The sequence below is a fragment of the Acartia tonsa genome, chromosome 4, assembly GCF_053477335.1.
Source record: "Acartia tonsa isolate MP-2025a chromosome 4, ASM5347733v1, whole genome shotgun sequence".
Classification (NCBI taxonomy): Eukaryota; Metazoa; Arthropoda; class Copepoda; order Calanoida; family Acartiidae; genus Acartia; species Acartia tonsa.
Window position 1 is genome coordinate 38,869,569 of NC_137263.1, and position 10,617 is coordinate 38,880,185.

Here is a 10,617-nt window from a genome sequence, read left to right on the forward strand (position 1 = left end):
AAATTTACTTTCATACTAAGGAAAAGAAAATAGAAAACGCCCAATAAATAGCATAAATGTTAAAATTTTAAGGTTTGGAAGATTTTTGTTATTTATTCATGGTTACCAATTGAAGAAATTTATACACCGAAAAAATAAATTTAAAATCCAAAATAAAAGAAATTTGAATTTATTGTTCATAAAAAAAGTTCTAAAAGTTTTTACAAGATTAAATAAATTCGGATACATTGAGCTAACAATTTTATATATTTTCACGCCGAGGTCTTCGAAATAGAGAAATATAATAGATAGACAATCCCCAGGAATAAGGTATAGCCAACAAGCGAAATTAATGTAAAACAATATTCGGGGGGGGGGGGGGTAGAAAAAAGGTCGTCAATTTTACTATGTGTTGCCCCCTAACGACAGCTGAAAATCACGTATAAGTTTCGTTATTTTCTTTCAAATTAATTTCATTCTTGGTATAAGCTGGACAATCGTAATCTTTATAGCAGTAAGAAGATCTCATATACATTTTGACTGGTCATTTTACAATTTACAGGGAAGTTTAATAATGGTATTGTGAAGGTTTTATGCTACAGGACAGGATCATAAAAAACCTTCTGAAAATATATCTTGTTTTTAAAAAGATATTGATATTTAGACTGAGCCCCTTGAGGCTTCCCACCACCTCCAATATTGATGAAGTATAAAAATTAAAAACAAATATAAACAAATTTTCCTTTACACCTCTTATCCTTATTGTCAAAGTCAATAGTGAAGATGCCTTTAGAATAATAATGTTGAAAAATAAAAATGAAATATGTATAATATTCGGCGTTATCCTCTTAGAAATTTTTTTTTCAATTTTTTTCCATTTTGTACTCCCCCCCCCCCCATCCCCGACTACCAACGAACAACTATTTTAGGTTAGGTTAGGTTTTAGGCTAGGGAGCAGAGCGCTGCGGCAAGGCAGGCAAGGGGGCCGAGCGCTGCGGCTAGGCAGGCTAGGGAGCCGAGCGCTGCGGCCAGAGTTCATAGTTCGCTGTCGGGGGGGAGGGGGGGGGGGGTAATTAAAATTTTCAATATTGAAAAAAAAATTTCTAAGAGGATAATACCTAATATTCTAGTATCACATTCACCCCACAGGATTGATTCCTAAAAGAAAATAAGTTTCGATAAAAAAAAAACGTCTTTTAATAGATGTTTAGCTTAGTTTAGTACAGGTAAGCTAGTAAAGAAATTACCCTTGCAAAGAAAAAATAGCCTAAAACCACGCCGTTATTTACACGATTCTTCCAAAAATGGAGATTTCAACAAAACAAAAAAAACATAATAGGATTGATTAAAACATACCAACATTAATATGAGTGAATATATAAATGAACAAGGATAGTTAATCTAATCAATGCTTGATTGTCTTTCAATACATATAGTGATTAGGCTGATTTATTATTGATTCTTCTAAAGATCCTTTACAAGAACTATAGGCTTTTACAATATAGAAGAAGTTTTTCTATGCTTTTTGTTACATGTGTACAAGATTAATATTAAAAGTAATAACATTTTTAGAATATTTACAACAAAATGATAAATTATTGTCTAAAATTCACTTTAGCTTCATACCTAATGTCTGAAGAATAACTTTTTAATAAAATTTTACTCGAAAGTTAAAATCATGCATTAAAAAAATTATTTGAAATGACTTTCATTAATAACCTTGGGATGTGATTGTCAAAAGGGGAGGGTAAAGGGAGGGTATCCCCCCCCCCCCCAAAAAAAAGAAGAAAAATTTGGGATGCCTCCAAATTCTATTTTGGAAGTAGATCAGATTAGCCACTCACCCCACCTTTAATACTCCTTATTGTACCCCTCCCCCCACCCAAAAAAGCTTCGACGTTCTTGATGTCCATTCATAAACATTTAGTAAATAAGTCATTAATTCAACTAGATGAATCTAACATATATCAGAACTATTATCACAACATTACAGATGAATATTCCCTAATTATCTTTAAATTACGTTTTATTTTTCAACTTGCAAATTTAAATACTTTAGTTCTTATGCAAAATTGAGTTTTATTTAACTATACTGAATTCAATATATGCAAGGAAAAGGAGTGTTTTAAGTTCTTGTATACTGAAGCACTATTATCTACAAAGTAAAGGATGGATTGAGATTGAACGACTCATGCTACATATATACATTGCATTAGAGAGTTTTAAAACTCACTAAAATAAGGGATTTAATATTACTGAATTAGGTACAATTATATTAATGGATTTTCTTTAGATAAAACATTTTACTGGATATGCGGAAAGTGTCATAAAAAGACGTCTATTTGTTAGGGGTTTCCTTTCACAATTCTCCTCTTATCCTTCCTCTTTAGACGTATTATTATGACGTCACACATGACACTTTCAGCATATCCCACTTTACTTGTTATCAATCCAACTTTTAAAAATTCTGAATTAGACAAAAAGTCAAAACTATTATGAATGCGTATGCAAGGTTGAAACTAAGTCTTATTTAGTTTTGTGAAAAATGAGACTTTTTGATAAAATAATTTAAACTATATGTAGAATTTAAAAAACTTTTCAGTTATTAGACTAGATAAAAAATCATATTATTTTTTTAAAAGTTCACTGGCTTTGAGCACTCTAATCACTAATGACTGTATTAATATATACATAGAAATAATCGCGCCTACTGCACTGTAAACATACATCTCATAATTTATCTAGAATGTGTAAATAAAAACAAATCACTCGAGCAAATCTTCTTTTATTGCGATATAATTGATTTGATTTGACAAAGAAAGAACACAGTACAAGTGTCTGACTGATTATGACGTAACAAAAAAAATTAGCCAATGAAAGGCCATTATTGACCAATGGTAAAATTTATAGTGGCCTCTCATTGGCTAATTTTTTTTGTTACGTCATAATAAGTCAGACAATTTTACTGTGTTCCAAAGAAAATATTAATTTTTTCAGTTGTTTTAAGGCGCTGGTCTTATTATTAATGAGGACCTTTTTTATTTCATTTTCTATGTTTTGTCTACCATTCACAAGTACTAAGCTTTTTTGTCTTTAGCGAAGGATCTCGCTAACCACTGAACTGATATGGTTCTCCTTTAGAGGCAAGTTTCGTATAGGCCCTGAGATGGTTTTAGGCTATCTTTTTATTTTTATAACTAAGTCTTTGCATGGTTTTAAGCTATTTTTCTGCCCTTCCATATCCTTTCGAATTTAGAGCTCCTTACAAAAAGACAAAACTTGTATCGATGAAACCTACAGATGCAAGGGGTCAGCCGCTAGTATTATATAAAGTAGTAAGCTTTTTTTGTCTGTAACAAAGGATCTCGCTAACCGCTGAACCGATTAGGTTCCCCATTGTAGAGAACCTTCATGTCATATAGATACAGGATGGTTTGAGGCAACTTTTTTATTTTCAATTTAAGCCTAGGGATGGTTTTAGTCTATTCTGCTCTTTTCTACCCATTGAAATACAAAGCCCCTAGAGGCTAGGGGCGCAGCAGCTAGTATAAATTATGTTAATGAAATATTTGGATAAATCCTAAAAACTGAAAATAGGCCCAGTCACACCCTTCTAACCCTATGTTTCAAATGGTAAAAAAGCCTTTGAAATTTAGAAAATGATAGGCATTTTGTTTGATAGATTTGGAAAAATTATTTGTTATAGTTTGTTATAATGCCTTTAGATTATAGGTGAGTTTAATATGACCATTTTTATCTAATCCCATAAGGTCGACATTATGATAATATAAAAAAAACATCATATTGACAATACTAATATTTCAGTCCTAACAGCTTTTATTTTAAACATTTGGTTGGTAAAAATTATTAAAAGTGCATGTTGAAGGACTGAAAAGTAAGAACTTGTAAAAAAGCAACTTTTAAAAAGATATGAATAAAAGTGTATTCATATTACATAGTAACTATAATGCATTATGTATATTAAAGAAAATAAAACACACATTCAGACATGTCTGTATGTATTTATTAGAAGCAAAGCTATCTTATAATTCATTTTGTCTGTCAGTTAGTGATGCTGTTAAAGAAATATGATTTTTTTTCGGCTGCTATTTAAGATTTAAGTCTATACAACTTGCTTGGTCCGTCGGTCTATCGATCACGCTTCAAAAGACTAACATTTACTCTATAACTTGCTATGTCAATTTGTCCACTAATGATTTTTTTAGCCTCCCTACTTACGGATGTAGTCATCCTTGTATAAGTATGAATATCCGCGAAAACCTGTCTATAATACGACGAGATAAATAACTATTCCAAATTTTATCTTTCAGATACATAATACTTTATTTATATTACGTAGGACGAGATTTATTATTGGTGTGCTACTAGGGTAGAATGATTATCCTTGTTTTTTTATATTTGTGGCATTATGTAACACTCTTCATCTTTTTATTACGACTATGAACTGTAAGTAAATACTTTATTCAATTATTTTTAGTAGCGAAAGATACTGGGTATATGTCAGTATTTATTCAGCCGCTGAAAGGAATCAATTAGGGGACAATGTGATCTGCAGCTAGACGATAAGATTCTGCAACTTGTTAAGAATACCAATAATATTATTGTCTATGTCTTATATTGTCCGTTCATCTGTCTGCCACAAGGCTCATTTTCAATTTCTGATTTAGATACCCAGCACCAGATATTATCATCCTTGGTTTCCATTCCAAATTTAATTAAATTTTTTCAAAATGGTGCAATTTAGTAAATTAGAAATAACAAATGTACAATTAAAAATGCACCCTGCCACATATTAATATCATAAATCAACCCTTAATTTCATCTAAACACGAAAATATCCTAAAAGTATATTATTATCAAATAAAATAAACATTCTGGTAAAGCTGGCAATAACATTGAAAGGTTGACAGTAAAATTTAACAGGACTATTACTCATGTCTTTTTATTTTCTTCATGTAACATTTTTATTATTACTCAATAAGACATTATTTTTACATTAAAAAATGTCATTAAAAAAATGATTATTTTATCCAAATTATATTTGTATATTTTCTAAAACATATTACATAATATTCAAAATACTGAAGTGTAACAAATATAAAGCACGAAATACAAATTGCGGATAAAAATGACGCCCCTGGTGTTACGGAGGCCAGAGGTCTACTGAGGAGTAAAGTGTGTAACCATCTATGTATACAAAATCTTCTCAGTGAGGACATTCTTGGCCTGTACCCTCCCTCTCCCTCTCTCTCATGTGTACCACCCCCTCTCTTTCTCTATAGTATGCCTACTAGAGGGTTTCAAAATTCTAGAAAATGATTAGTTTACGCTAGCAAAAGACACAAATATGATAATAATTTCTCTAAAGTTTTTAAGATATTCCAGTTCGCTTTAAAAAGTTAAAAATACTAGGTAACCTTACAAAAATGCATAAGTAATTTGCAGAATGACTGACAAACTGACTTAAAAAGTAAATCAATAATAGTATAAACTTTTCAGCTGTCAATCTTAAAAAGAAGTTAAAAAATCTACATTTTCCCTTTTCGTTTTTATAGGTAGACAAACAGACAGAAGGCCATCGGGAATTATACATAAAATATTCTCGCTAAAAAAAGATTCATTGGTAATAGAAAGCCAATAAATTGATTTTTATTTACCAAATAAAATAGGAGATTATTTAGTAATATCGGGGTTAACATTTGTAAAAACAAACAGCAAGCAATTTTCAAACTTTAAAAAATGTATAATTTGCAACATTCTACTGGCCACCCTCCCATCCTCTCTGTCTCTATATTTACTTTGTCTCTCTTGTGACTCTATGAAGGCCCATATATACCCAAACTATCTCTTCACATGGAGGGCCCGCCCACGTCCCTTGGGCCATAACGTATCCTAAACCTCTCCCACAACCCCCCTCCTCCACACCCATACCTCTCACCCACACCTATCCTCTCCTCCACCTTCCTTGACTCCGATATTAACTAGATTGGCCTGGGATATATTTTAGCATCGGAAGAGGGCACACGGCACTGTGTAGCCAAATGAACGCTATGTGGCCCATGAAAGGGTTATTACACCACAAGTTATATTATACAGATAGAATAGGTCTGGGGAGGAAGGGAATAAAGAGATATAGGAGGACTAAGTATGATCATATGCACGGGATTACCTTTTAGGGCTTTGTGTGAGAGGGATATGTATTTGTCATTTAGGTAACATCTTTATAATAATAGGATTAAAAGGCATTTAAGAAAAGTGTGTATATGCTTGTGGGTGTCATTCTTTTCAAGATTGACAAAAAAACGTTTTTAATTAGAAAATATGGAATTTGCATTAGATAATTACATATGAATATCTACACCTATATTGCATAGAATAATTATGTCCATTAGCAGCTCGAACAATAGACATAATATACGTAGATTGCCCATCTTTAAAAATTCGTTAAAAGGGAATTTCATTGGGGACAATGTCAAACACCTTTGGTTATTTTTTTGCATACAAGTTATACTAGCTAAAAAATTTTAGAGGATAATCAATTTCTAGAAAGCAGCTTTATACAAAGGAATCTAACTATTCATTCTACTAGGAAATAAATGTTTACACGATATAATTTACCCGAGAAAAGCTTTATCTTCATTATGCAAACGAAATGAAAAGAAATTATAACAATTCCTTCGAAAATTTGTTCACAACTTCAACCGATGACATGTCTGGAATGTACCTCTACTGTTCTCCAATTGGCTGATTTAGAGAGCATTCTCTAGTTTAATTATCACTATTGTTCGAAAAAACTGTAATTTTTTCACAGGGGGCTTTATTCTTGCAATATGCACTAATATGTCCATGTTCGTGGTCCATATAAAATATGAATGTTAAATTGATGAATCATTAAAGTTTGTAGGTCTATCTGCATTGACGTCCAAGCGAGGGGGGAGGGATACATTATTGTTTAAGAAAATTTCACCTTATTTGTAACAACCATAGACGTCCAAGGGGGGGGGGGTAAAGTGGGGATTACCCCCCCCCCCCCAAACTTTTTTCATTTTACCCCCCCCCATTTAAAATTTATCCCTACCCTGGGGGTGCCGTACCAACCATTTAGGAGGGGGTATTTGACCCCCCCCCCCCCCAAACAATTTTGGGGGGGTAAATACCGCCGAGGTAAAAATTTGGGGGGTGGGGGTGTAAAAAAAAATTACGGCGCGCCTCGCGCCCCATTTTACCCCCCCCCCCCAAAAAACAAAGGAAACCCCCCCCCCCTTAAAATTTTTTACCCCCCCCAAGAAAAAAAACTTGGACGCCCCTGGTAACAACTATGGGCTTTGAACCGCTTTGGTGGGTTTTTGGTTAAATTTGTTATAGGTGGTATTAACGATCCAATTAAATAGAAATTTGGGATTGGAAGATATTACCCCAATTACCCCATCCCCCCTATTTCTTAAAACCTTGCCAAGAAATAATTTTACAATTATTAACTTCAACAATCAACTTTTGTTGTCTTACAATGTTGTGTGCACGCGACAGATTTGTTTGTAATTTTATGCAAATTGCAACAACTAGTTTAAATTCCGAGGGGGAAATATAAACAAAACACAATCCCCCAATCCCCTTAAAAACTCCAATGTCAAATATATAAAAAAAAACGTTTTTGGTTTTTATTTAAAGTTGGTTTATATAACAAAAGCAAAGTAAATAAAGAAATAGTCGAAGTTATATCCTTTTTGCGTTATAAATTTACTATCTTATATCAAAGTAACAAGATGAATATGAGTCTTTCTGGCCGTTTGTACCGAAGAATCTCGCTAACATCTGAACCAAGATGATTCTAATAGGTTATGGGAAGGGTTATAACATTTTTAAGGGTGATTGCCACAACCCTCCTATGTGAAATCGCCCCTAGAAAAAAGCAAAATTGAAAGTTGGCGGGGGTCGCCTTCTCCTGCCTCCCTCCCCCCCCCCCCCGTCACCTCAAGAACCCACAGAGACCTTGTTCCTTGTTCTATAATATAAAGAAGTATGGTTTTCTTGTTTGTCAGTTAAGATCCTCTGTTAATTAGACTGATTAAATAATTGTATTGCAGGGAAGCTTCACTTGGGTTCGTGGATGGTAGGAGCACAGTGTCTAGTATGTACTAAAGTTACTCACTTGTCTCACTTTAAACTTTCTTCTTCTGATCAATTTTAAATAACAAACTATAATTTAGCGCGGCGATGGTAAAATCATTCAATCGGTTAAAACATAAATAATTATTTTATAAAACAAGGATGACAACATCCATAAGTAGCGAAGCACAAAAAATTGTGGATGGGAATACGTAGAAGTAGATTTAAAGTATATTTATTAAAATCAAGAATAGATTTATTGGAAAAAAATAAACACAAAACCTTGTTTTATTTTGTATGATGAAGATGGTTAAAGTAAATTACATACTAGATGCACATAACAATGGGGAAAAAAATATTTTGAATCTGTTAATGCAAAAAAGTTTTAAAATTGGACCAAAAATACCAAAGATATGGGAAAATATGTCAAACATATAAAAATAGCCAAAAACCTGCTAAAAGGCAGTTTGGCCGCCATTGTTTCTTTTCTTAAAACGCCAGAAATTTAATTTTAATATCTTTAACTGAAAATTTTTTGAAAATTGGACCATAAACACCAAAGATATAGGTAAAAATGTGAAAAATATAAAAATAGCCAAAAACCTGCAAAAAGGCAGTCTGACTGTCATTGTTTTTTTCTTCAAATTACAGGAAATTTAATTTTGATATCTTTAACTGAAAAAATTTCGAAAATCGGACCATAAACACCAAATATATGGGGATAAATATGAAAAATATAAAAATAGCCAAAAACCTGCAAAAAGGCTGTCTGACTGTCATTGTTGTTTCTTCAAATGACGGGAAATTTAATTTTGATATCTTTAACTGAAAAATTTTGAAAATCGGACCATAAACACCAAAGATATGGGGAAAATTTGGAAAATATAAAAAATAGCCTAAAACCTGCTAAAAAGCAGTCTGACCGCCATTGATGTTTTATAGTTAATTGTGCTCCTTAATGATAGGAATGTTGTCAAAAGCTCTCTATCTTTTATAGTAGCCGAGAAAATCACGTTTCCCCCAATTCATTAATTACGGACAGACGGACGGACGGACGGACAGACGGACGGACAGACGGACGGACGGACGGACGGACGGACATTGTGAATTATAGAGTAGCTTCGCTACTAAAAAAGAACAGTCTTACAGATTTGAATTGTATCACAAAATACATACATGCAAGAAAAAAGAATAAGAATATTATACATATAATATATCTATTTTCGACTTTTGTATATTTATGTGTGCACAAAAGCGTTTGACTTTTTTGCCTATCATTTTTTTTAGAAATTTACTAAAATTCGTTGGCCCCAATAGGTTTTAAGTTTTGCAATTTTTGGGGTCGATACACAGCTTATAGTGCCTAATAAAAAAGACGTCATACAGTACAAATAACCAATGGTAGGCCAGTATACATTTATATTGACCAATGATAAAATATACACTGGACTTTCATTAGTCATTTGTATTGTATGACGTCATTATTTATTAGGCAATATAAGCTGCATCTGATGATAGGGTATATAGAATCAAAATTACTATAAGATAAGCATTAACAATAAGTCCAGTCTTTATGTTGTTTAGGTCTACAGGACACTGGGCACTCAATATCCAAAATATCATTGGCCTCCACGATAGAGGCTACAAAATTATTTGGCTCCAGTTTCCGTCGTGTTGGAAATGGCTGAGTCCTTGGAAATCTCTGACAGGTATAAGCATCATGCGACACTGCACTCCACTTCCCCCAGGGCCATAAATAGCGCTTTAGAAAGCCTTGATCAGGGCCGTAGGCCGCGCGCGGCGCCCAGAATATAGGATCCTTGGCGGCCTGTTTGAATGAGTCGTACAGCAGCCGGCGGACCCGTGAGTTTGTCTGTCCCATGGCCACTCCCCAGCCGCTGCCCAGGACCTCAATTCTGTGGGCCGGATGGTCACGCATGAAGTGGAAATGCTTTGGTGTGGCCAGCCATTCATTTACTGCGGATACCTCACGGGGATTCAACCTGAAACAAAAAACGATTATGACTCGAAGCTCCGTATAGTGCCTATAAAAAATGACGTCATATTAGAATAGTCCCTTATTCTAATAAGACATAATTCGGGATTTTTCGGCCAAAAATGTATTAACTTTAAAGAGCTTCTTATGACTTTATTAATAAATATATTATAATTAATTATATTTTGATTACCAAATCATTTTGAATACCTTAAAAACTTTTTAAAAAATACCTAGACAATGACATATGCTTATATGTATGATATACTTAATTGTCAATCAACTAAACTTAAATGAAAACGATCAAATTACTGAAAGAGTTGATTAAACAGCTTTAAAATAAAATATGTCTTTTCAAATGATCAAATATGATTTTTCTTTAATAAAATAAAACTCAAAGATTTCGTGTTAGAAAAGTTAAAAAATCCATTATTGAGGTAGAAGCTCGCAAAGAATTTTATTCAACAATAAATTATTGTCTAAAATTCACTTTAGCTTCATACCTAATGTCTGAA

General features: G+C 33.0%; 1 protein-coding gene across 1 annotated transcript; it reads right to left on the bottom strand.

Moving 5' to 3' along the window:
* Positions 1-9,241: 9,241 nt before the first annotated feature.
* LOC145315468 (uncharacterized) lies at positions 9,242-10,303 on the bottom strand. The gene is made up of 2 exons (XM_080155452.1): positions 10,296-10,303; positions 9,242-10,109 (listed from the first exon to the last, which is right to left on the bottom strand). Exons 1-2 carry the CDS (start codon positions 10,301-10,303, stop codon positions 9,659-9,661), a joined length of 459 nt encoding a protein of 152 aa, XP_080011578.1. The 3' UTR covers positions 9,242-9,658.
* Positions 10,304-10,617: the final 314 nt, after the last annotated feature.